Source organism: Panthera tigris, chromosome C1, assembly GCF_018350195.1.
Source record: "Panthera tigris isolate Pti1 chromosome C1, P.tigris_Pti1_mat1.1, whole genome shotgun sequence".
Classification (NCBI taxonomy): Eukaryota; Metazoa; Chordata; class Mammalia; order Carnivora; family Felidae; genus Panthera; species Panthera tigris.
In genome coordinates, this window is record NC_056667.1 from 1,548,531 (window position 1) to 1,574,377 (window position 25,847).

Here is a 25,847-nt window from a genome sequence, read left to right on the forward strand (position 1 = left end):
AATGCCTTTTGACTCGTGTGGGCGCCATTTCTGTTGGGCATCAGCACCTGGATCTGAGTGACGTTCTGGTTTTAGCGGGACTTCCAAACAGTCTCTCACGGGGTCCTCCCTACTGCAGACCCTCGGCCGCGCACGGGGGGGCCTGTCGTTCCTCATCCTGCCAGCACACGGCCGGCTGAGGTGTGCGGTGGTGCTCACCGTGGCCTTGACTTGCATTTTGCTGCCAACTAAGAAGGCCGGGAGCTGTTCCGGGTCGTCTGGCCCTGTGGTGTCCCTCCCTCATCTGGGGCCTGTTCAAGACTTTTGCCCACCTTCCTGTAGGGTTGCCTGTTGTATGTGTCCTCTGCGAACACCAATTGTATTGCCGCAGGGGTGCTGTTCCACGTGCTGGCTTGTTCTTTGCTCTCATAGTAGCATTTTGTAATGATTGAAATTCAATTCTATACAGTTCAGTTTATTAGTCTCTTTCTTATGGTTAGTCCTCTGAGTGCTGCTTAAAATCCCGGCCTGCCCACAGTCGTGAACATACTCCACGATGTCCTCTGGAAGCTTTATCATTGTTCCTTTTACATGTATAGCTACACCCCATCTGGGTATATTTTTTTGCATGGTGTGAGGTAGGGACCAATTTTCATTTTCTTCTGCATGTGACTATCCAATTGACCCAGGACAATTGCTTAACAATGTCTTCCTCTCCCCATTCCTCTGTGCTGCTATTCTGTCAGAAGTCCAATGTCCATATGATGCATCTGCTTCCAGACTCTTCTGCTTCGTGAGTCTGTAAGGATGGGAATGACATTAAAATGGAGCTAGTCGCTTGTAAGCAGAGACAGAAAGTGTAGTGGCCCCCTAGGCTGTGTAACAAATACCACACATCGGGTGGCTCACAACACCCCCTTTTTATTACCTCAGAGTTTCTGAGTCAGGAGTCAGGGTACAGCCGGGCTGTTCTCTGCTCAGGACCTCACGTGACTTCAGCCAAGGTGTCTGCCAGATTGCGTTCCCTTCTGTTAGGGGTCCTCTTTCAAACTTATGTCGTTGTTGGCAGGAATCAGTGTTTCCTTGCTGGCGGGTCTGTTCTCAGCTCCCAGAAGCTACTCTCAAATCCTCACCATGTGGTCCCCTCCATCCTTAAACCCAGCAGCATAGACCATCCCTCTCATGCTTCAAATCTCTTCTGCCAGAACAAGCTTACTCCCTTTAAGGGACCACCTGATTAGGTAAGGCCCACCAGGGAACATTTCCCTATCAGCTGATTCAGCACTTAATCACATCTGCCGATGAAATTCCTGCTCCCACCATTGTGTTGTGGGTGTCTGTCTGGGGGGTATATGACGTGTCTTCTCCTGCTCTGTATAGGGAGGCACATCCAGACCTGGAGGAGAGGACCACATGTTGCTGAGAGATGGAAACATATTTGCTCTCATAGCAGTAGAATTGTTGGCTGTGTGCTCAACATGACTCAGCTCAACATGACTCAGCTGCCTGAGGTAAGCCCCACAGCCTGGCCTCCCTTGTAGGCAGTCGTGGCCAAGCTAACAATGTCACTAACAGCGGTGGAGTGACACGTGCAATTCCAGGACTGTTTTGGGATTGTGCATGGAAGGATGTTTGGGTTTTTTGGTTGTTTGTGTTTTTGTTTTCTCAGCTTCTGCTTTACACAGACATGTGGCTGTGATCTGAATCCTCTTGGACCAGACAGCTGAGGGCCATACCCCAGAGGCGATGAAGACAAAGCAGAAGGAGGCTGGCCCCTCAGATAATCTCCTGAAAGGGAGCTGCCATGCCGGCCAGATGGCCTCTCTCCAACTTTCCACGCAGGGGAGAATTAAACCTTACGTGTTCAAGCCACTTTTGTTCTGTCAAACGCTTTCAAACCTGAGCTCAGTTAATACTCATGGCAACTAATTTGAGTCAGACTTCCTACTGTTAAACCAGCCTTGCATTCCTCCGGTGAATCTACTTTGGTCATAAATTTTTGTGTTTTGCTTGTATGCATGTTTCACATTGCCGGATTTAATCTCTAGATTATTATTCATGATTTTTACTATGATCACAAACAAATTTAGCCTATAACTTGCCCCTTCTTGTGCTGTCCTTTCCCAATCTTGATTATCAAAGTGATTTTAGCTTCACTAGATGATTTGGGCGGGTGTTTCTTGTTTCTAGTTTCTGAAACAGTTGATTCAGAATCGCGATGTTATACTTATCAAATATTTCAGAGACCACCCTCTAAAATTCGTGGATTCTGATGATGTATTTTATGTGTATATTTTGAATTATCTTTAATGGGCAGAGATTTGTTTTTCCAGATAGTTATGTTTACTTTTTTGCTTCTGTTTTTAAAAACCAAATGATGGACTTCGTTTGGATTTCACCAGGTTTCCTGCTAAGGTACTTGTAATGAGCCAGGACCCAGTCCCGGATCCCACAGGGATTTTGTTTTCTCACGATTACATTGTGGTGGTGGATTTGGGGGGAGGGAATTCTATGCCCTCGATGCTGTATGTCAGGGGGCCTGGGCTGGTGCTACAGCTTGTAGCAGTGACATTAACCTTCATCTCTGTCAAGGTTTACACTGCAAAATCGCGATTTTCCGTTTGTATTTGAGGAATGCTTTAAGGCTGCCCAAACATCCCATTCTCCTTAAGCTTTTACCTGCTAATTCTAGCTTCCATGGGTGGATCTTGCCTACAGCGGTTATCACCATGGTTTTGTAGAGGTGATTTTAAAATTGCCATCCATCCAACCATTTTACGTGTCTTGATCGGAATATTACCGTAAAGAAGAGTTGCCCGTTTCCTTCCTTCCTTCCTTCCTTCCTTCCTTCCTTCCTTCCTTCCTTCTTTCTTTCCTTATTAAAAGATTTTATTTTTTTACGTGATGTCTACACCCACTGTGGGGCTCGAACCCTCAACCCCAAGATCAAGAGTTGCCCGCTTCTCCGACTCAGCCAGCCAGGTGCCCCCTTCCCACATTTATTTATTTATTCAATTATTTGCTTATGGACTTGTAGATATCTTCCCCTCCGGGTTTTAATCAAATACTAGTATTATTTATTTTCTTATTCAAATTGTTTCAGCTTTGGCCGGTGAGCGCTCTTTCTGATTGGTTCCTGTGTCCTTGAGATATGCCTCGCTCAAATTTGTTCTTCTTCTCCCCTCCCAAGATTGTTTATTCTGGGCCTTTTGCATTTCCATATGACTTTTAGGATCATTTATCAGGTTCTGTTTTTTTTATTTTATTTTATTTCTTTTTTTAAATTTTTAAAAAGTGCTTTATTTTATTTTTGAGAGACAGAGAGAGACAACATGAGTGGGGAAAGAGCAGAGAGAGAGAGAGAGAGAGAGACAGGATCCGAAGCAGGCTCCAGGCTTTGAGCCATCAGCACAGAGCCCGATGCGGGGCTCAAACCCACAGATTGTGAAATCGTGCCCTGAGCTGAAGTTGGTCGCTTAACCGACTGAGCCACCCAGGCACCCCTCAGGTTCTGTTTTTTCAAAAAGGTAACTGAGATTTGACAAGGATTTCATTGTCTCTGCAGACCAGTTAGGGAATGGTGCTATGTTCCCAGGATTAAGTCTTCTGATCCAGGATCACAGGTGTCTTTCCATTTATTTCCGTCCTTTATTTCTTTCATTTCCTCATGGTGTTCTCAGTGTGCAAGCAATAAATACCTTTTGTTGCATGTACTCCTTACGATTTCATTCTTTTTGAAGTCATTACAAATCAAATGGTTTCCTTAATTTCATTTTCAGATAGTTCACTGATAGTATGTAGAACTGTAATCCCTTTTTGTATGTTGATCAGTGTTCTTAGGTCTTATAGGTTTTTCTTTCTTAGGATTTTCTACATACAAGATGATATTGTCCGTGAATAAATGTAGTTTTGCTTTTTCTCCAACCCGGGCACCTTTTATTTCTTTTTCTTGCCCATTTCTTTATTCGATTTATTCAATTTTTTTAAAAGTGAATCTTTGAAGTTCTTATTTTGAGAAAGAGAGAAAGCAAGCAGGGGAGGGGCAGAGAGGGAATCCCAAGAAGGCTCTGTGCCATCGGTGCAGGACCCCAGGTGGGGCTGGATCCATGAACTGTGAGATCATCACCTGAGCAGAAACTAAGAGTTGTACACTTAACCGACTGAGCCACCCGGGCGCCTCCAATTTTTTCTATCTGAGCATAGTTAACACACGATATAATAGCTGATTTCAATCTTTGTCTAGTAAGTCCAACAATGGGGCTTCCTGAGGGGCAGGAATACATTGTCCTATTGTGTATGTGTGTGTGCGTGTGTGTGTGTGTGCGTGTGTGCGCGTGGCAAATTTTTGTTGAAAGGTCAACATTTTAGGGGTGCCTGGGTGGCTCGGTGAAGCGTCCCACTCTTGATTCCAGCTCAGGTCATGATCTCACAGTTTGTGAGATCAAGCCCCACATTGGGCTCTGGGCTTACAGAGCGGAGCCTGCTTGGGACTCTCTCTCTCCCTCTCTCTCTGCCCCTCCCCTACTTGAGCTCTCTCTCCCTCTCTCTCTCTCAAAATAAATAAACTTAAAAAAAAGGCAGATCAACATTTTAGGTAATATAACATGGCAAGTCTGGAAATCAGATTCCCTTTTCCCCAGAGATTGGCTGCTGCTTCTCTTTCTTTATTTAGTGACTTTCCCAAACTCATTCTATAAATTAAAAGTCAATTGTCCTTGTCGTGGTGGCCACAGAAACTTCTGCTTGGTTGCTGAGCAGGTCAGCTTATGTTTGGGAGAAGATGTCCTTAAATACCTTGAGCCAATAAGCGCTCCGGACTTTACTGAGAAGGACATCAGTGCCCCAGCAGGGTGGTTCTGAGTTCACCTTCAGTTCCTGCTCGTGCCGAGTCTCAAGGTCAGCCGGAGGTGAGAGATTCGCCCCCCACCCCCCGCCCACCCAGGTCCTTGCTGGGCACAAGTCCCTGCACACGCACGTGGCCTTTGGCTTCTCAGGAACGCACTCACACGTCCCCCTGGTCTGTAGGCTGGTCTCTCACAGCCCACGTGCTGGTGTTCAGACTGTAACAGTGCCCAGGGGACCGGGGAGGGGGGGGTGGATGGTGAGCGAAAAGGCCACAGACGCCCTATTCTCATCCGGATTCAACCGCTTTATGAACAAACGCGCTCCCAATTGTCGGAGGCCTTAGGGAGAATTTCTAGAACTTTAAAAAGCTGATGTTGATGATTTTTGTGAGTGGCCCCCTTGCTTTTGTGGAGGAGCATCATTCTGAAAATGCTTCTTCTCGGGCAGGGCTTTCAAACTTTCTCTCAGTCCAGGTAACGACCGACGACGAGCCTGCTTGTGACATCCGTGTGCGGGCGGGCGGATTTTGTCGGTTTGCTCCGTTCGCTGAGGTGGCTTCGTGCAGAAGCCGTTTCCCCCGCCTGCTCCCTTGGTGTCGCGGGGCCTCGTGCCCTGTCGTGGAAACACATTTCGAGCCCGTTTACATCACATTCCGCATCTGGGAGCCAGCCCCCAGGCAGCCGCGGCATTAGCTAACCTCGATTACTGGTTTGGGTCATGTTGTTCACTTTTGGGCCCCTGGAAAATTCCATTACTCTTTTGCAAGCTCAGCTCTCTTTAAGAGATGTGTGTCATATTTTACCTGGCCATTCTAAGCTAGTTCGTAAATAGGAGGGTTCTTGGGTTATCTCGACTGGAATCTTCCTGGACAGGAGAGCTCTCTCTCTCTTTAACACTCACGCAAACACACACACACACACACACACACACACCTGCCAGGCAGGGAGCGCTAAGCCGTGACAGGGACAGTGCGTGTGGTTCCCCAGCATGCGGACAGGTGAGAGTCTGACCTGGGTTCGGGGGTCTTCACGTGGTCCCCTCCAGAGGTGATTAGTGAGACAGGGATGAGGTTTCTGGGGTGTGTGGACAGCCAAGGGTTCCTGGAGTCCCAGGGCCTCTGCCCACCAGACAGGGGCCTGCCTTTGCTGAAGCAGGACTTGGAGGCTTCAGGACTATTTGGGGGCCTCAGGAGCACCCCCTCAGCGTTCAGAGACAGCGAATGTGTCACCCCGAGGTGAGGGTGTTAGGAGGGGGGGCCTTGGGGAGCTGACCGTGTCTGAAGGGGGGGGCCCACGATGGGGCTGGTGCCCTTGTGCAAGACCCCAGAGAGCTCTCTTGTCCCTTCTTGCACGTGAGGACACAGGAGAACACATGAATCTGGAAGACGGATCTATGAATCCGTCTATGAATCCGGAAGACGATCCCCACTGGGTTCTGAATCTGCCGGTGCCCCACTCTGGACTCCTGGCCTCCGGAGTACGAGGGGTGAGTGTGTGCTGTTGATGTGTCCCCGTCAGCTGAGTAGCCCCAGCAGGCACAGAGGACGCGTCCCCAGAGGACACAGAAGACGCGTCCCCAGAGGACACAGAGGACGCATCCCCAGTGGGCACAGAGGGCATGTCCCCAGCGGGCACAGAGGATGTGTCCCCAGAGGGACAGAGGGCGTGTCCCCAGAGGACACAGAAGATGTGTCCCCAGAGGGCACAGAAGGCATGTCCCCAGCAGGCAGAGAGGGCACGTCCCCAGAGGACACAGAGGATGCGTCCCCAGCGGGCACAGAGGATGCGTCCCCAGAGGGACAGAGGGCGTGTCCCCAGAGGACACAGAGGATGTGTCCCCAGAGGGCACAGAAGGCACGTCCCCAGTGGGTACAGAGGGCATGTCCCCAGCGCGCACAGAGGACGCATCCCCAGCGGACACAGAGGGCACATCCTGGGAGGACCCAGGACGAAGCTGGCACTCCCAGCAGCCACCCCGTTTGTATAAGAGGACTTTCCGAGCTGGGGGTGGGGACGATGGGAGGGCTGGCCAAGGACGCCCAGTGGGGTGACGGGGTCCAAATCCAGAGGGAGAGGTGTGAGGACCAAGGGAGAACGGTGGTGGGTCGTTCAGATGGTGGATGTTTCCTTAGAAGAAGTGTGTGGGGACATCCCAGTCATCGGGATATAAATACCACGTCTCCCTCACCCCTGGCACTTGAACGTATATACATATATGGGCACACAATTCTACTTTTCTTTTTTCCCCGCTTTCCAGCCATTCAGTGGTTTTTATAAGCTCTAAATTTAGAAAGCAACAGAGTGTCTGGGACCGGGCTGCAGGCACTGGGGTTTCTGGGTCCCTGTTTCTGCCACAGCGACCGTTAGGAAGGCCGGAGAAGGATGAGGCCCCAGGGGGTGGAACCGGATCTCGGCCTCCTCCTCAGCGCTCTTGTCCCCAGGGACCACTCGGGGTCTGTATCACTCGGACCTCCCGGCCCCCTAGGGTCTCCCTTGCTCCCTGGGTGTCCCAGCCGCGGGGCGCACGGCGTGTGCGTTCTCAGGCAGCGCTGGTCGGTGAAAGCCTGCGGGGGGAGGGGAAGGGCCGGGGCCGGGCCCTGGGGCCTCAGAGAAGGCAGAGATGGCCGTGAGCCTCCCCAGGGGACAGCTGACTTCCAGGGCGGGGCGAGTCCTGCCCATCGACACTGGCGCACCGGGCAGACGGAGCCTCTGGTCCAGCGGGGGGTCCGAGTGGCCCCAGCAGCACCCACGCGCTCTTGTCTCAGGAAGCGCACCTTGCCCGGGCACGGGTCCCGGTGAGTCTGCGACCTCCATCCCTGCGGAATCTTCCGGAAAGGGAGCAGTGCCATCGACCACAGCCCCACGGGCCCCTCAGGACCGTGACAAGCACTCGCCGCGCCCTGTCCTCTGTCTTGCCTGCCCCGGGGCCGGGACTCCTCCTGGTCCAGCTGACCTGACAGCCTGGGTCCTACGCCTTTTCAGGCCAACCCCAAGCTTACCCGTTCACAGCTACAGCCGGGCACTCGAGCACAGCAGGTGCACACGCGGGCGTGTCCCAGTCCCTGGCATCCCAGACACCAGACTCCTCAGGCTCGGCCGCTGCCAGAGTCAGCCTTTCGCGCCTGGGGGTCTCCTGGCACAGTCCGGCGAGAGCGACCAGGCAGGACCGTCCGGAACTCATGAGGGCTCTTCCTAGCGTGACCTCGGTGACACGCGTCCTCTGGGCACCAGAACGTCTGAACCCACACGGCCAAAGGTGGGGGGGGGGTGGGGGGCTCACAGTCAGTCACTCGGGATGGGTGGGACCACCTGTGTGCCCGCCCGCTTCCCGAATCCGTGGATGCTACTAACGCGGCCACAGCGCCACCCACCTGTGGCTGGCTCTGGGAGGAGACCGCGGGCAGAGGAGCGGCTCCGCATTCACAAAACGCCGTGTCTGCGCCGCATCTATAGGGGCCCGTCGTTCGGGGATCCGGGTGCGGTGCTGGAAAAGCAGGAAGAGCAAGCCCGCGCCCGGAGCGCACGCCAGGCCCCAGGTGGAGAGCCGGCCTTCCCAGCCCGGAAACGGTTCCACGGGACAAGGGCCGCCGAGCGGCCGGTTGGTATCTTTGCGGGGTGGTGTCGCGGCAGGGCCCAGGGTCAGTCTCCGATACCGAGACGGGTATCGGACGGGTCCAGACGATGGCGCCCACGTGCAGCCCAGCGGTGCCCCCTGGCGCTTGATCCCCGCGTCCGTCGCTCGAACTCGGAGGAAGCTGGGGGAGGAGGTGGTGGGGAGCCGGTCCAGGCACCCCGCGCCCTCGGCTGCTGGTGCCCTCGCACAGCGGAAGCTCCCCGCGCGTGCCGACGGGGGCCTGTGTGCCCACCCTCAGAGGCCCGTGCGCGCGCCCCGTGCCCAGCGCACCCTGTCCCTGAGCAGCTCCCCCCGCCGCGGCCCACTGTCCGCGAATCAGCCCGTCTGCTCCTGGGGCCGCTTCTCCCCACACAAAGCTCGGCCCATCGGGGGGTGGGGGCTCCCTCCCTGCCTCCACCTGTGCCTGGAGGGCCCGGTCCCCTTGCGGCTGGCGCCGCGGTTCCTAGGCTAAAGCCCCGAACCCCCACGGGGTGGCGGTAGGAGGCAGCACCTTGGGGGGGGGGTCATTCGGGTGAGATGAGGTCACGGGGTGAGCCCCCCGGGGGAGCAGGAGAAGACTGAGCTCTCCCCCCTTTCTCCCGCCCCCCCCCCACCTCCTCGACCCATGAGCAAGAGGGCAGCCGCCTGCCAGGAGGGGAGCTCACGGAAACGGAACTTGCTGGCGCCTTGATCATGGGCGTCCAGCCTCCAGATCAGCGAGAAGGAGATGTCTGTCCTTGAAGCCTCGGGTCCCGGGTGTGTTCTGTTCCAGCAGCCCGAGCGGAACCCCCGAATCCCACCTCTAGGACTGGACCCCAAAGAGCCGAGGACGCCCCAGGCAAAGGTGCGTGCGTGAGGGGGTCCGTTGCCCACTGCTCACCTCTGCCGGCTCTGAGCAGGCCGGACGGACCCTCGGCAGGTTCGCAAACCCTGCCCAAGGTGTGGGGGGCCCCAGCCAGGGCGTGGGGAGCACTCGGCAAAGGTGCGGGCCAACAACCAGCGCAGATGGGGCCCCTCGGGGCCTGCCCGTCGGGATTTCAGCTCTTCCTGGGAGCGTCCGTCCCCAGCGGCCCAGGCCTTGTGGCCACGTCCTGGGGGAGGACCCGGCTGTGGCTGCATTCCCAGGGAGCAGAGAGGGGCCGGAGGCCAGGGCGCCTGAGCCCTGGGGCTTGGCCCACAGTACGGGCTCCCAGCTGCCGCAAACCCAGCGTGGCCCTGACCCCGGGGACTGGACACCACACGTGGCTGCCTCTCTGGCCGGGCTGGAGGGGATGCCTCCCCCCGCAGGGGCCTCTTTAATATACCAGGTCAGGGCTGGTCAGGAAATACCCTAAACCAGAGAGCCAGTGCTATGACAGGCAAAGAGCCAGGGAGGGTGACACGATTCCTGCCCCAGGGCCTTTGCCCGCCCCATGCCGCTCCCTCTCCCTTGCCATGCTGGAATGCTCTGTTTCCAGGTCTCCCCTGTGCTCTTGGCCTTGGCTTTGGGGTCTCAGCTCAGGGGGACACCCCCGACCACCTGGTTTAACTTGTCCCCCAGCCCAGTCTGTCCTGACCATGTTTCACGTTATGTGTTATTTTCCTCACGGCGTATCTGCCCCCCGACACCATCTGGACGCGTGTTTTTTAACTGGCCTCTGCCCCACCCCACCGCCTCCCGACCGTCCCCAGCGTGCCCAGCCCTGCCTAGGGGGCCGATGGCAGGTACACGGTGGAGGGGGGGATGGCAGCCGTCACAGAGGGCGGGCGGCGACTGGACAGGGTGCAGGGGCACTTGGGACAAGGTGGGGACCCTGGTCTCGTCCGCACTAAACCATTCATGTGATGTCCTCAGAGGTTCGGCGGCAGGAGGGGACAGGCAGGGAAGCCACTGTGCACTTGGCCCTCCCCTGTTGAGCCAATGGGGCCCATCGCTCTGCCCCGCCCGCGAGACAGACCCCGTCTGCAGCTCCTGACGTGTGTCAAGCTCCCTTTCCTGGCTTTGGTCGCTTCTGGCTAACCGATCTTGTGGACATCTTGGGAGCTTGGTGACAAGACCCGAGGGCAGGTAACGGTTACCCCGGCTCTCGTGAGGTGCAGGGTGGGTGTTTCAAGTCTCCGCCCGGCCGAGTCCCGGCGCCCCTCTCTTGGGAGTCTGGGCGGACCGGCGGGGCCCGCGGAGAAAGGGGCCGGTTTCTATTCTTAGGTTGAATTCCCTCTGGAAGGCTCCGGGCGTGTCTGTGGCACAGATGCCCGGGGGCCAGAGCTCCCTGGCTCACGTTCCCTTCCTCGTGTGTCTCCTTCCTCCTGGCCCGAGGGACAGGGCTCCTCTCTCCTGCCTTCGAGCAAGACGTTTGTCCGTGTTTAAGGCTCCTGAATGGAAAACCCCAACCATCCGCACACCCGGCTCCGTGGAGCTTAGGACACGAGGCCAGGGAGGCCCGGCTCTGCGGCTCTGAGACTGCACACACGGGACAGCCCGCCCCAGCCGCGTTTCAGATAAACGCGGACAATGTTCAGCGTGGGCCCGTCTCCTGGCAGCCCCACACGTGCACGGCCGGGGAAGACTCCGGAAGACGCGCGCACGCCCCCCGACCGACGAGACGCGTCAGGAGCCCTCGCGGGTGAGCGAGGCCACGACACCCGTGAAACGCGAGCGGAGGTGACACGTGTCCCTTCCAGGCAGAGGCGCCGACCCGCTCTCCCGTGGCCCTCGGCGTCTTTCTTACCACGGGGACAGATGGCGCGTGGACAGCGTGGAGGCTCCAGCCGGCCCGGGTCTCGGGTCTGCGGGCAGCTGATGGCACAGACTCAGGACGCGGAGAAGCGTCCCGGGGGCTGGGCGCCCAGAGCGGGCCGGCCTTCCCGCGTCGTGTCCAGCGGGCGATGGGAGCCCGGCCGGCTGCTCGACACCTGCCCTTGGCAGACGCCCTCAAGGGAAGAGAAGAAAAAGAAGAGACAGGTCACTGCTCGCATGGGAGCCCGCAGGACAGAGCCCTTGGATTGCCCAGCTCGTCTGTGATTCCTTCCCTCCTGTCGTGGGATCCCCAGATCCCGCCCTTGAGGGAGCTGCTTCCTCTTCAGGGGGTGGACACTGGGTCTCCGGGAAGGGCCAGGGGCCGCCCAAAGCACCTTGTTCTCATCTGTCCATTCATTCATTCATTCGTCTGTCCGTCCCAACGGCTGTCGTTGGGGCAGGTGCCGGGCTGGCAGGTTCAGGGACACTGGGCTCACAGAGCCCCTCCTGGAACTCGAGCTCTGGTGGGAGAGACAGACAGACCCGATCATGGTCAGAGACTAGCTAGAGGCGGTCAGAACTTGCAAGGACGAGTGTGGGAGGCAGAGACTCCCTCCGCTGTGGCTCTGAACACGGTTCCAGTCCTGACCGCTGGAACTCAAGGCCCTGGTGGGCAGGCCCGCACCTGTGCGTCCGGTCTGGCAGCCGCCAGCCACACGTGCCCGGGGCCCCGCGCGTCTTATTCTAACCGACGCCAACGTCTGTGGTCCCAGGGGTCTGGGTTACCGCACGGATCTCTCAGGTTTAGAGGCTGCTGGCATCTGGGAATTCGGAGGAAAACCTCTCCAGGCAGAGAGACGAGCCCCTGAAGCCCGAGGAGCTGGAGAGAAGCCGGGGTGGGGGTGGGGGGCCGGAGGGGAGGATCGGGACTGAGCAGTCTGCACGCGGATTTTATTCAGCCCGAAGGAGAAGTGTAGACGGTGGTACCGGGGTTATGACCAAGTGACTTGCACGTTTTCTAGATCCTTCCGGCTGCTGCTTCTCCCACCCAGGGCAGCGGGTCTGTGCCGGGGGCTGATGCCACCGACCTGGCTGCCCCCGGCCTGAGCAGGGGGGCGGCTGTCAGTGGGAGGGAGCCGTGGGCAGAGCAGGGGCGCGGGACTGAGGCCCACAGCTGCGGTTTCCTGTGCGGCGGGTCGGGAAACCCCTGTGGTGGCTCCGGGCTCCGGGAGCCGGGCTCGGGTCCCCCAACCCGCCCGCAGTGGCCGTGCAGACCTCAGACCCCCCCCACCTCCCCGCTCTGCCCAGGGACGCTTCCCCAGAGTGCCACGGAATGTCACGGAATGTGCCACTCCTAAAAGACGGACGGTGTTTGTTTCTCGAGAAATCTTGCCCCCACCCCCTAGCATCCTAGATCTGCTCCCAGTCGCCCAGAATCGGACAGCGCCTCGCGGCACAGAGGAGACGTGCACGGGACGTGGCTGGGGGACGACAGGGAGGGCCCGGTGCCGAGACGCAGGTCGGGGGGGCGGCCTCCCCCCGCCGAGTGCTGCTCTGGGCTCCGCTCCTCCTGGAAGATGCTCCCCGGCCTCCGCCAGCCACGCCGGGGACAGATGCTCCTCTTTGGAGCCCTCCAAGTGAAGGTCCCACGGATGCCGTTTAATAGAAAAGGCGACGGTCAGGAAAGGGGGAAATGGATCATTTCGAAAGGTGAGTTGGGGGCTGTTTCGCGTCCCCGGACAGTGTCTCGGGGATCAGAGCGCCAGGTGCCACCTCAAAGCAGACTCAAGGAGGGGAGGGGCCGGAAGGGTGACACCGTTCGTCACCATCACATTGAGAAGAAGGGTGCACGTGGCAGCCACACGGCGCGCACGTCGGACAGCCGTTCCCAGAACCTCCCTCCGCTGTCCTCCTACGAGACGCAGGTGCAGGCCTTACGACGACAGAAACGCGTCCCCTCCCTGGGCGCCAGGTGCGGGCAGGGCTGGCCCCTCCGGGGGCCCCAAGGGAGGGTCTGGGCTGGTGCGTCCGCCCTTTCTCCTGAGCACACCCACCGCTGGATTTGGAGCCCGTTCTCATCCAAGAGGACCTCATCTCATCTAACTGCATTTCCAGATAAGGCCAGATTCTGAGGTTTCAGGTGGCCGTGACTCTTTGGGGGACACCGTCAGCTCACGGCACACAGCTCTGCAAAGCCTTCAAACCCGAACGCGATCCCTGTGGCCCTGCGATCCCTGTGACTCTCCCTCCTCGGAGGCGCCTTGGGCGTGCCGGGCCTGCGGTCGGACCGTCATCCTGCCCCGTCCGCCACCGTGATGGGGACTGGGCCGCCGAGTGCACAGCTCTTGTGCGAACGGGTCCCCCCTGAGCTGTCGGAGGGGCGAGCGTCCGCGGGGAGGGGGCAGCGCCCTCGGCTCCCCTCGGCAGACTCGCCGTGGACAAAAATCCTTTCACCTGGAATAGAAACTCCGCGGAGATGATAAATCTTCTTTCCCCCACGTCTGGCTTTCAGAAACGACGCCTGCCACTTACGGTATGAAAAATACCGGCGAGCCGGCTGCGAGCGGCACATGGTAAAAAGGTTAGTCCCCGTACCTCGGGCTCACAACCCGCCACCCTGCCCCCACCCCGCACACAAAGCCTTTTCTTTCTCCAGCTGGAACCGCGAACACCACATGAATGCAAAGAGCTCTTTCAACATTAGATTTTAAATTATTTGAATTAAAGCTGGGATCCTTCCGGGCCTTGTGCTTTCCTGGTTATTTATCACTGGCTAAATGTACGGGTCTGCCGAGCATCTCCAGGGACCGCCCTCACTTAGACGCGGCCTCGGAGATGTTATAAACTATTTAAAACCGAAGGCTTGGCCGTGTCCGGCTGCAGGGAGGGCGAGCACGCTCTGCTCGTCGGAAGCTCTTTGGGAAAACGGGGGACTCGCCGCTCGGTCATTCGCCCTGGCTTTCCTCTGGGTAATCACTTTAATACACTTGAAAATAAGCCTTTCCCCACTGAGGCACGATGATTTTTCCCCCCTGTTTAGCAAACATTGATTTTTTTTTCCCTCCCCTCCGATCCCCCCCCTCCCGCCCTGTCCTGTCTCGCCTGAAACTAACAAGCTTCCTTTTGTTCCAGGGACACCCCAGCCACCCCGATTTGCTGACACTTCCGCCGGGTGCCAGCAGGGGGCGGGAGACCCTCTTTTTTGAGGGCCACACTAAGGTGCTCCGGCCCCGGACCCGCCATGGGTCTGCGGCAGGCAGGGTGACTGTCGGCACCGAGACCCGGGGGCGAGGGAGGCCGAGATGGCTCCCCTGGGTGCCTGGGGAGAGGACGGCTCAGGTCAGGGACGCGACACGTTGAAGCCATCAGAACGGGCAGCAGCAGCGGTTTAAGTGCACGAGGCCAGCGGAGAGCCCCCCGCTCATCTGTCAGGGGCCCCGCGGCGCCCATGCTGCCGCTGAGGAAACAGAGGCCAGAGAGGCCACGCTTGGGTGACCAACGCTCTGGTGGATGTGGACAGCCTCCAAGGTCGCCCCTGAGACTCCTACCTCCGGGCGCGCGCCCCTTCACGTGCGCGGCTCCCCATGCTCTGGGCCGGCAGATGGCCCTCGGAACAACAGAAGGAGGCACAAATGACTGGCCGTCCTTCCCGGGATCAGGTATAAAAGGGCTGTGGCTCCCGACCTGGGCGAGACGCCTCACGCGGCGAAGGACGGAGGCCTGCCCACAGGCACGTGTGTGAACTTGGAAGCAGACCCCCCACCCCGGCCTCCCCGTGGGCCCTTCAGATGAGACCGCGGCCCCGGCCTCCGGCACCCAGGTGAGCGGAACCAGGATTCCAGGCCCACAGAGACCTCGAGATAAGAACTGACAGCTGTTTTCAGCAGCCAAGTGTCGAGTTAACTCATTGGGCGGGGCTAGGTGGCCCCACAGCCCCTTTCTGGGTCGTGTGCGGCCTCCCCTCCCCCGAGGTGCTCGCTGGGCTCCCGCCTCCTCACCTGGTCCCTGCTCATCAACACACTCTGTTCTCGCTGGGCAGGTGCAGGGCATGGGCTGAGTTGTGTCCCCCACATTCTTAGGCTGAAGTCCTGACCCCCAGACCTGTGCAGGTGGCCTTACCTTGGCAGGTGATATGATTAAGATGAGGCCACCAGGGTGGCCCTAATCCAATATGACCGACGTTCTTATACAGAGGGGAAACTGGCCACAGACCCGTGCACGGGGTGAATGCCACAGGAGGATTGGGGTTCTGCTGATGCCAGGAGCCATCAGGAGCCCGGAGACAGGCCTGGAGGGTCCTTCCCCGGGGGCCTGCAGGGGGCGTGTGGCCTCTAGGGCCGCCTGGCTGCATGTCTGTGGTCAAGCTGCCCTGGCCGCGGGCTCCGTCACAGCAGCCCCAGGTCACAGGTGGTTCCAACCCCCCTGTTCTACCCTTCCCCCGGGAGGCTCCATGACACCCGGAGAGGAAGGGACTCTTGGAGCGGTAGGTCCCTCCTCCTCCAAAAACAGGGGCTCAGATCCTGGCAGCCTCTGCCCCCGGCATAAGCGTGTGTCCCTTCGGCCGTGGGGCCCCCGAATCAGACCCCTAATGTACACACCAAGCTTACGAAGACGGACGTACAGGACATCCCACTCCGGCCTTGTGATCGTTTAAACCTCGACAGCGGAAAACTCACTCAGTGCAAACCCTGAAGAGAGCTACACGGTCAGAAGAATCAGGTGAAGTGGGCAGCCGGTCGCTGAGCAGCCGCTCGGAAGGCCCGAGCTCTGCAGCCCCTTGAAAACAGAAACTCACGATGCGTACCGGTGGGAAGGACGGGATGGTGCGCGCGGAGGGAAGGGCGGGCCGCGTCCAGTCTGTTCACCTCTGCTCCGTCCTGCTGGGGCTGGAGCCTCACCAGCCTCCCACGGGGTGCAGGATGGCCATGGCCCCACGGCCTCCCACCCCACGCAGGCATCGTCCCGTGAAGGGGAGACGAGACGGTGGGACCCCAAGGTTTCCGGGTCTAGGGGCGGGGAGAACGGTGGTTCACAAGCCTGTCTCTTGTTCCCCTGGAGGCAGGTGAAGCCCTGGCCCGGCACCCCCCCCCCCCCACCGCCGGCTGGCCTCCCCTCTGCCCCTCCCCGCTCTGCTTTCCTGCCTTCCACGCAGAGGCGCCTGGCAGCTCAGCACATCTGGGCTCTCCCCCTTCTCCTCTGCGTCCCGGCCTAGATCGTCTTCCACCTGCCCCGCAGTTGGGTGGGGCCGGTCACGCTGCGGGTTCCTGCCACAGAGGGGAGGATGGGACAGCGCCGGGGATGGGCTGAATGTCTGTTTTCTCCCACCAGATTCCTACGCTAAAGCCCTGGTGTGATAGTGTCGGGAGGGGGCCTTTGGGAGGTGGTTAGTGTCAGATGAGGTCACGAGGGTGGGCCCCACAGTGGGATTAGTGTCCGTCCAAGGAGAAAGAGAGACCCCAGCCCTCGCTCCGCCCTGCGAGGACCCAGAGGGAAGGTGGGAGTCCGCAGGCCAGGCCAGGAAGCAGGGCCTCACCGGGACCAGGCCCCGCCCGCACCCCCGCTCTCGGACGTCCAGCCCCCGGAGGCTCGAGACACGGACGTCTGTTGTTAAAGCTGCTCTGTCTGTGCTGTTCTGTTATGGCGCCCGAGTTGCCCAGGACGGCCCCCCGACGGCAACGGCTGGGTCTCGGGGCAGGCCTGGAGCTGTGCCCACCCACACGGGGCCTGATGCCCCTGAGATGTGGGCTCAGGTGACGGTGGTTAGCTGTCCGGTGGCCACCACCTGCCACAAGGGGAGATCATCCTCTTCTGCCTGCCCTGTGGTCAGGCGGACCAGGCACGGAGCCCTGGAGCGGCTGCACGGAAGGCCTCTGTCTTGGCGGATCGGGAACCTGGGTCCCCCAGAGCTGCCTCGGGTCTCCAGCCATACCCGCCGCGATGAGGGGTCCACTTCTCACCAGCATGTACCGGGGTGAAGTTCATCACCCGCCGGGGCTGGGCCCCCACTCCCGCCGGGCCACAGAGCCGCGTGTCCCGGGAAGTTTCCCTCTGCCTCCACACCGTCAGCGGCCTGAGCGCTTGGGGACGCCACAGGCCAGCCCACCACAGCGCATTTGACCGCAGGTGCAGAATGCACGGCAGGCCACCCCCACGAGGCGATGATTTAGGCAGATATTGAACAGTATATGAGAATTCAGGGGGAGGGGCGCAGGGAAGGGCCCTGCACCCTGACGCTCTCACCTATGTGACAAAGGCCAGCCGTCACTTTGAAAATGACCAGGCACCTGTCACAGCGCCTGGCAGGAGGTGGTGCGTGAAGTGGGGCGGGTCGAGGGTCAGGTGGGGGAGGGATGGGATGCACGTACAGCACGTCCCCGTTGTAGTTTGAAATCTAAAACCCTAAGGAACACGCCAAGGTATCAGCAGTGCTTAGCACGACCGGGTCGGGTCTACTTCTTATCAGCTTTATAATGCTTTTTCTTATGTTTGCCAAATTTCCTCCAACAAATGTATTTAGAAAACACATTTTGTAGGTGCTGGGGACCAGCGTTCCATGAGGGAGGGGGACAAAAAGCAAGAGACGGGTGGTCTGGCCTCAGACTGTCTCTCCCCCCAAATAGGCCTGCCTCACCTTTCCCGCCCAGCAGTGTCTCCACAGCGCCACCCTGAACGGTGGAAAGCTCTGCCAAGGGCTGTGTCGCTGAACTCCCAAGAGGATGTCAGCTCAACGCCAATTCCTTCCTTCTGCCCCCTGAATACTGACTTGTTGCTGTCACGTTGGCTGCAGTGAGCCCGGTCTGCCCATCCAGGCCAGTTTAGTGAGTCAGGCTCATGGGAGGCTGAGAGAAGAGTCACCTAACGATGTTATTCCTGACCCAACTGGCTGGAAGGGGACAACAGTAGGCAGGGCTCATGATTGCTATGCTGTCGGCTGTAGGGGCCCCATAGGCTCAGCTGAAACCCAGAGGTCAGCAAGGAAGGAGGTAGATAAAGACAAGTGAGTATGCTCACTTCAGCTACCAAGAGAAGAGAGGGGGATGGGAGGGATAATTGAACAGGAGGTTGGATGGATAGATGGGTGGGGATAGGTGAGTGGTGGATGGATGGATGGATGGATGGATGGAAGGATGGATAGATGGATGGATGAGTGGATGGGTGGGTGGGTAGGTGGATGGATGGGTGGATAGATAGATGGATGGTGGATGGATGGAAGGATGGATAGATGGATGAGTGGATGAGTGGATGGATGGAAGGATGGATGGAAGGATGGATGAGTGGATGGATGGATGGATGAATGGATGGATGGGTAGGTGGATAGATGGATGGTGGATGGATGGAAGGATGAATGGAAGGATGGATGAGTGGATGGATGGATGAGTGGATGGATGGATGGATGGATGGTGGATGGATGGATGGATGGTGGGTGGATGGTGGGTGGATGAGTGGATGGATGGGTGGGTGGGTGTATGGATGGAAAGATGGATGAGTGGGTGAATGGATTGATGGATGGGTGGGTGGATGGATGGTGGATGGATGATTGGATGGATGGATGGATGGATGGATAGATGGATGAGTGGATGGATGGATGGGTGGATGGATGGATAGATAAGATGGATGGAAGGATGGATGGATGTATAGATGGATGGGTAAATGGATGAATGGATGGATGGATGGATGGGTGGATGGATGGTAGATGGAGAATAGATAAGTGGGCATGTGACACAAGTTCCTTCTCAGAGATTCAAAAGAGCCAGGACACCACACAGAGTGCTCAGGGCTTTGGGCTCCCTGGGGCAAAGAGTTAGAAGAGAAGACAGTTGGGGAAACCTTGCAAGCACCCGTGGCCCCTGCGCTCCCACATCGTCCGCGGACATGTACCCAGTTCTCTCTTGTGGGAGCAGTGCCCATCCTGTCGCTCACATAGTGTCCCTGTTCCATCAGGCTGCCGGCCAACACTGGACCAGACCCTGGCAAACAGGATCTGGCCGCCAGATGTCAGCCACGACTAATGAGGCCAGCCTGCTGGTCACTAATTGGCTGAGGCTCTGGGCATCAGTGGCAGATGGAACCAGGGATGATGGGACAGCCAGGGCGGCCCCCAGCCCGGGACTTGTGTCGCCCAGTCGCGCTGCACCAGGGCAGTAAGAAGCAGGGGCGCTCGGCCGATCGGGGCTGCCCGCTCCTGTCTAAATGCCTGGCAGCTTTCCAAGGCTGCCCAGGGGCTGCGCACCTCCCCCCACGGGCTGGGGCTCCTCCAAGGGTGTGGGAGGCGGGGGTCGTGCAGGGGCTGGCGAGGGCTGCCGTTGGCCATGACTGCCGGACCAGAAATAAGAGCCAGCCTTCCCGTGTAAGACGGAAACGAGTGCCCTCCCGGACGATCACGGTGGCGAGCCTTGCCCTGTGGAGGGGGACGGAGTTACAGCCGGTTCGCCCATAAACTTGTTCGAGCGATTTACGAGGCATGGCCGGCTGGGGTGGGGGCAGGGCAGCCTCAGAGGCCGGCTTCTCACCGGAGTCTGAAGGGCGGTAACGTCCTTGTGTTAATAGCAAATGCGACCTTCGCGGCAAATGCCGAGCTGCAGGGAGCATCGCCTCCGCCGGAGTGGCAAGGACGCCTGTGGACTCCGACGTGGACACCTGCACAGGATGCGTGGTGCCCCCCTCCCCAGATGCACACCCCCGGGGCTGGGAGGGGCGGGGGCGGTTCCTCGAGGGACCGCAGACACGGGGAGGAGGCAGGGCTGGGGGGGGGGAGGTTCCCAGGCACCTGAGCCCCACGGGGTGGAATCTCTGCCCCCGACTGGGAGCTTGAAACCAACACAACATCACGTGGGCTGTGGCTCATAAACCCGCTCGGTTTCCTCAGCGGCCGCGTGGTACCGCCCCCCCAGCGGATGTCCCACTTCCTGGTGGTGGGTCTCCTCTCCGTGAGGTGGACAGTCGTGAGCCAGACTGGACGCTGATGGTGGGGGCAGAGGCTTCCCCGAGCCCGGGGCCAGGCTTCGAAGGCACAGGCACACGTGACAAGCGGTGGGGAAGGTGCGTTCCGGGCGGGGGGCGGGCGTTTGTCCCAAGCGGGCGGAGAAGAGTGAGGTGAGGACCGCTTCCTGGGGGTCGCTCTGCCGGGCGTGCGGCGACCCAGCGGCCACGGCTCGGCAGGGAGACTGGAAACATTTGGAGAAGGGGTCCTGGAAACACTCGGATGGCTTTGCTAGAAACCACTGTCCTGACGGCTGGGCCTCCTTTCCCGGCTCTGTCCCCGGGGGTCTGAGCTTGTCCGGGGCTGGCAGGTGTGGTTTGTGTGTGCTCGTGTGGCCTGCGCCCGGGTCAGAGGCAGCTGGCCTCTGGGACGCGGTTCTTGAGCTGTTACGACAACGGGCTGCCCAGTGGCCACAGGACGGTCCCACACCCACTGGCCGGTCTAAGCTGCGCCCCTGCCTTGGTCTTCTTCTCCTTCTCTGTCCCTCCTGCAAATGCCCCCCAGCCCCCGCCGGCCCTGGCCCCCACCCCCCGGGACCACGGTGTCACCCGTGTGCCTCGACCCGGTGTGTGAAACTGACATCTGATGTTACATCACCTCCCACGTGGGCCGCTTTGGGGCCCAATTTAGAAACCTTGAGAGCACATTCCTCCCGATTCTGCCTGGGGTGTTTGGCGACAAGGAGAAAATTCTAGCAAAGCCTGAGACCCGGGCACACAGGCCTTTTGTGGTGGAAGCAGAGGCTGGAACCCCCCCAGACCCAGCCTTCCGCTGATGGTCCCCACGCCCGCACGCCGGCTGTGTGATAGTCCGTAGACACAGGTGTCCCCGACTCCAGAGACCTCAGATCCCGTCTTCAGAGGTCGTGTCCCAACCCTACTGCTACGGCTATGCATGCCTAGAGAGACAGCCAGCAGGCCCAGACAGCTTTGCTTAGCATCTCTTCTGTGGGATAGAGAGCCAGGGCCACGGGCTAAAGGGAAGAGAAATCCTTGAGGCCTTCCTGGAGGAGTCTGCATGTTCTGAGTACCTGCTGTGATGGGCTCTGGGCACTGTTCCTCCAACCTGGACCCGTGCAAAGGGAAATGTGTTTTTGCCCCCCCCATAACGGCAGCCTGATGGGTGCTGGGTGGACCCAGGCTGGGCTGCTTTGCTCGGTTCCGAGGCCGGGCCTCGGCGCACGGGCCTAGCAATACCTCCTGTGGGTCTGGCTTATCCCGCGACTGTTGGAATCTCACCAGGAAGGGAGCGCTGGGGGGCTCCGAGCCCCCAGCCCCTGAAGGTCCTGTGCCGCTGGCTGAGGACAATTGTTGCCTTGGCTGGATTGTTACATGTGGGACCGTCACCCCTGAAGAGGCCACGGCCCCCGGGCCGTCTGAGAGCAGGGCAGACCCGTGGGGAGGATGGGGGGCTTTCGGGCACGGGCCGCCTGCTAGTGCCTCCTGGGAGTCGTGGAATCCCGTGCCCTTAAAGCTTCCAGGGGGCCTCTCGTGTCACAAAGTAGCTCGAGAGAGTTCTGTCTTCATCTCGGCGAGGCGCGGAAAAGGCTACTGCAGACATGTTTAATCCACACGTGCTAGATTCTCCCGCCGTGATTTTTGACAATGGCTCCGGCCTCTGCAAGGCAGGCCTGTCTGGGGAGATTGGTCCCCGCCACGTCATCAGCTCCGTCGTGGGGCACCCCAAGCTCAAGACGCCTTCGGCAGGACCCAACCAGAAGAAGGACTTTGTGGGGGAAGAGGCTCTGCACAAGCGTGAGGTCCTGCACCTGTGTCACCCCGTCGAGCGGGGCCTGGTCACCAGCTGGGAGGACGTGGAGACCCTCTGCAGGCATCTGTTTGAGTGGGAGCTGGGGGTGAAGGCCAGCGACCGGCCCGTGCTCATGACCGAGCCCTCGCTGAACCCCAGGGAGGCCCGGGAGAAGATGGCCGAGCTGATGTTCGAGAAGTTCAACGTGCCCGCCTTCTACCTGTCGGACCAGGCGGTGCTGGCCCTCTACGCCTCAGCCTGCATCACGGGCCTGGTGGTGGACAGCGGGGACGGGGTCACGTGCACCGTCCCCATCTTCGAGGGGTACTCCTTGCCCCACGCGGTCACCAAGCTCTACGTGGCGGGCAGGGACATCACAGAGCACCTCACCCGGCTGCTGCTGGCTGGCGGGACCTTCCCGTGCGCGCTGGACAAAGCCCTCGTGGAGGACATCAAGGAGAAGCTGTGTTATGTGGCCCCGGAGCCAGAGAAGGAGCTCTCCCGGAGGCCGGAGGAGATCCTGAGGGAGTACAAGTTGCCGGACGGGAACGTCGTGCGAATCGGGGACCAGCTGTACCAGGCGCCCGAGGCCCTGTTCGCACCCGACCAGCTGGGCATCCAAAACCCGGGCCTCTCGAAAATGGTCTCCTGCAGCATCACCAAGTGTGACGCCGACATCCAGAAGAGCCTCTTTGGGGAGATCGTTCTGTCGGGGGGCACCACCCTGTTCCAGGGCCTCGACGACCGTCTCCTCAAGGAGCTGGAGCAGCTGGCTTCCAAAGGGACCCCCATCAAGATCACGGCCCCCCCCGACAGGTGGTTCTCCACGTGGATTGGGGCCTCCGTTGTCACCTCCCTGAGCAGCTTCAAGCAGATGTGGGTCACCTCCGCGGATTTCAAGGAGTTTGGGACATCCGTGGTCCAGAGAAGGTGCTTCTAAAGGGCCGTGGGCAGGGGTGGGTGCGAACTCTCCCCTCGGCATCAGCAGGACGCTCAATAAAAGACCAAACGGTGCAGCTTTTGGACACATCGGGCCGTTTATTCTAGGTGGCACCAGAGTAATTTGCGACCCTGGCGGCGAATCTCTTAAGTGGTTTCCCCCCACCCTCCTCTCCCGAAAAAGCCCTGGGTTACATCTGCAGAGTTTGCACTGAAGGCAGGAGCCCAGGCTTCATGCTGGAGCTTGATTCAGCAGGGCCCTGGGATCTGCATTTCAGATGGTCTGAGATGGTCAGCCCTGGTGGGGGACAGGGACAGTCATGAGCGCTGCCCTGCTCTGGGGGCCAGCAGACGCTTACCTGGTGCGTCCTCAGCAAAGCATGGCTTTCGTTGCTTGTACGAGGCTGGGCAGCGGGAGCAGAATGGAGCCCTCGTCCTGGGCGGACGGTGTGGGGCAGCAGCAGAAACTGCCATCTGTTCAGGACCCTCTAGGGCCCCTGCTCCGGGGGGGCATGTAAGCATCGACACCCCTACTTGATTGTCGTGATGTGTCTGTTTGTTTTTACCTCCAAGGATGTTGATGGCGTTGTTTGGGAGTAAAATACCGGCCGCAAAGTGAACAGCCGTCAATAAAGTAATGGTTGGATAAGTTATGCACAAAGGGAACTTTTCCTCATTGAGTTGGCAGAATTCTCCCAAAATAATATTGGGAGAGGAACAAAATACAGAAATGTCTTTATAAAATGACCTCCTTTTTTTTTTTCCTGGCGAAGAAAACAACGGCACTTCCCCACGCCTATCTGTGCATGTTTTGTACCAGTGAACATGTGGGGATTTTTTTATAGGGTGATAAGCACGTGGAGCAAAGAACAGAAGGGTAGGTGCCACTGGTTGGTGCAGGAACGAGGGAACGAGGCAGAATGCAGGGGGAAGGGAAGAGGGCAAGAGGGAGAAAAAAGTCTTAAAGACAGGACTACGTGAAATTTTAGCCTGCATGAAATACACCCATTTTTCTACACGTGTGTGTATTTCATGTCTGCATCGTCCATAATCTATTCCTATACTTTTGTTGTCAAGCTACTTATGTCATATTTAGAGTGAGCACACAGTGCCTGTGAAGGTAGCAGGTACCCGGGTCCCTTGTTGAGGCCGTGATCTCTGCCTTTTAGATGGTGTGTTTGGGTTGTTTACATTTAAAGCAGTATGTTCTATCTTAACTCTGCCTCCTTATTATTTTGTTTCCTGTTCTTCCTCTCTCCCCTTCCCGTGGGTGGTTGAACTTTTTTTTTTTAATCCCGTCTTGATGTATTGACGGGGATTTTCAGCATATTGAGTTGTATTGATTTTTTGGTGATTGCCACAGGTGCACATCGCAGTCCACTTGGAGTGATGTTCTAGCACCCGGAGTGAAATGCAGAAAACATACTTCTGTTGAGGTCCCTTCACCCTCCCAAATATTAAGATAGAATTGTCCTGTTTCTTCTACGCACGTTGAGAACAACCTTAAAAGGTATTCGACTTTTCCTTCTACCATCAGATGATTTAAGAAACTCATTAGGATACCCCATAATTTGGGGCGCCTGGGTGGCTCAGTCAGTTGAGCATCCAGGTCTTGATTTTGGCTCAGGTCACGATCTCATGGTCGTGAGATCAAGCCCTGCGTGAGGCTCTGCGCTGAGTGTGGAGCCTGCTCGGGACTCTCTCTCTCCCTCTCTCTCTGCCCCTCCCCTTCTTGTGCTGTCTTTCTCTGCTCAAAATAAAACAAAAAATAAGCATTAGAAAAAAAGACTACCGTGTCATATGGTTACCCTTATTCTACCCATGTTCTTTGGTGCTTCTGAGGTTCCAAGGCCCCTTTCTGTTTAAAAGAACCTCCCTTAGTCTTTCCTTAGGGGTAGTTTTCTAGTGGCGAGTTCTCTTAGCTTTCTGTCATCAGAGGATGCCTTTCTTTCTCCTTCGCCCCTGAAGGATATTCTCTGTGGACATAGAATCTGCAGGTAACCGTTCCCTTTCAGCACCTGAACGATGCGTGGGCCCCTTCTCCGTGGCCGCCAGGGCTGCAGATCAGAGACCCTCAGTGATTTGCTGCCCTCGTACAGGTAACGTGCTGTTTCTCTCTCGCTGCTCTCGAGAGCTTTTCCTTGTCTGTAGTTCCCAGAAGCTTAATTACGGTGTGTCTGGGCGTGGATTTCTTTGGGCTCATCCTTTGGGATCGACGCCGCCTCTTGAATCTGTAGATGCATGCCTTTTGCCAAATTCGGGAAGTTTTGTCCACTCTTTTCGCTCCGCCCGCGATGTTGTATTGTCCCCTGGACTCCTGACAGTCTGTTCATCTCTTTTGGCCTCTCTTCTTGGTGGTTCAGTTTGGATAAATCCCACTTGCCTGTCCTGAAATTCACCAGTTCTGTCCCCTCCCATGCCCCACACCGGCCCATTTGTAAATTTTAGGGATATTTTTCAGTTCTATAATTTGTCCTTCTTTTGTAAATTCTAATTCTTTGCTGAGATTTGCCGCTTTGGCATTCGTTGCAAGGAAATTCACAATTGCTTGCTGAAACATTTTTGTGATGGCTGCTTTAAAACTCTGCCAGACAACTCCAGCCTCGGATTCAGCTCAATCTGCTGCGACAATCGTGCCTGCTCCTCGCCCTTTCTCATTCAGCCTATGATTTTCTCGGGTCTTGGTATGATGAGTGATTTTCTATTATACCCTGGAAGTTTTGAAAGTCCTGAGACTCTGGATACTATCTAATCTTTTTTGTAGTAGACAGTCCCCCCTTGGGGTGTAGCACGAGGGCTGGGTGGAGTTTTCTGAGGATCCCCACGGCCAACGCCCCAGAAACACGGGCACTGACTCACACAGCCTGCTGCGGACGGGGGTGGGGCGGTGGACGTTCAGCTCCCTCCTCGGCCCCACTGAGGCCTCGGGAGGAAGTAAGAACCGACTAACTCTGCCTGCCTCACTGCCTCTGAGTGGGAGTGAACGCTCAGTTCCCCACTGAGTCCCACGGACACCAGGGAAGGGGG

At 58.1% G+C, this 25,847-nt stretch overlaps 2 protein-coding genes across 2 annotated transcripts; one reads left to right on the forward strand and one right to left on the reverse strand.

The window, feature by feature from the left end:
• Positions 1–4,622: 4,622 nt before the first annotated feature.
• On the reverse strand, positions 4,623–21,692 carry LOC122241354. Its single transcript, XM_042997238.1, has 6 exons — positions 21,665–21,692; positions 21,371–21,598; positions 11,145–11,346; positions 8,195–8,578; positions 7,823–8,059; positions 4,623–5,436 (listed from the first exon to the last, which is right to left on the reverse strand). Exons 1-6 carry the CDS (start codon positions 21,690–21,692, stop codon positions 5,289–5,291), a joined length of 1,227 nt encoding a protein of 408 aa, XP_042853172.1. The 3' UTR covers positions 4,623–5,288.
• ACTRT2 (actin related protein T2) lies at positions 21,525–22,906 on the forward strand. The gene has a single exon (XM_007078315.2). The coding sequence runs from the start codon at positions 21,691–21,693 to the stop codon at positions 22,819–22,821; it is 1,131 nt and encodes a 376-aa protein (XP_007078377.1). The 5' UTR covers positions 21,525–21,690; the 3' UTR covers positions 22,822–22,906.
• Positions 22,907–25,847: the final 2,941 nt, after the last annotated feature.

What these genes read in the sequence shown, in the direction of transcription:
- ACTRT2 (XM_007078315.2), top strand. Translation starts at nt 21,691, where the DNA reads ATGTTTAATCCACACGTGCTAGATTCTCCCGCCGTGATTTTTGACAAT.
- LOC122241354 (XM_042997238.1), bottom strand. Translation starts at nt 21,692, where the DNA reads ATGTCTGCAGTAGCCTTTTCCGCGCCTC. An exon ending in CCCCCAGCGCTCCCTTCCTG is followed by an intron (nt 11,347 to 21,370) that starts GTGAGATTCCAA and finishes TCTTCCCTTGAG; the next exon opens with GGCGTCTGCCAAGGGCAGGT. An exon ending in CCGGCTGTAGCTGTGAACGG is followed by an intron (nt 5,437 to 7,822) that starts GTAAGCTTGGGG and finishes TTTCCACGACAG; the next exon opens with GGCACGAGGCCCCGCGACAC.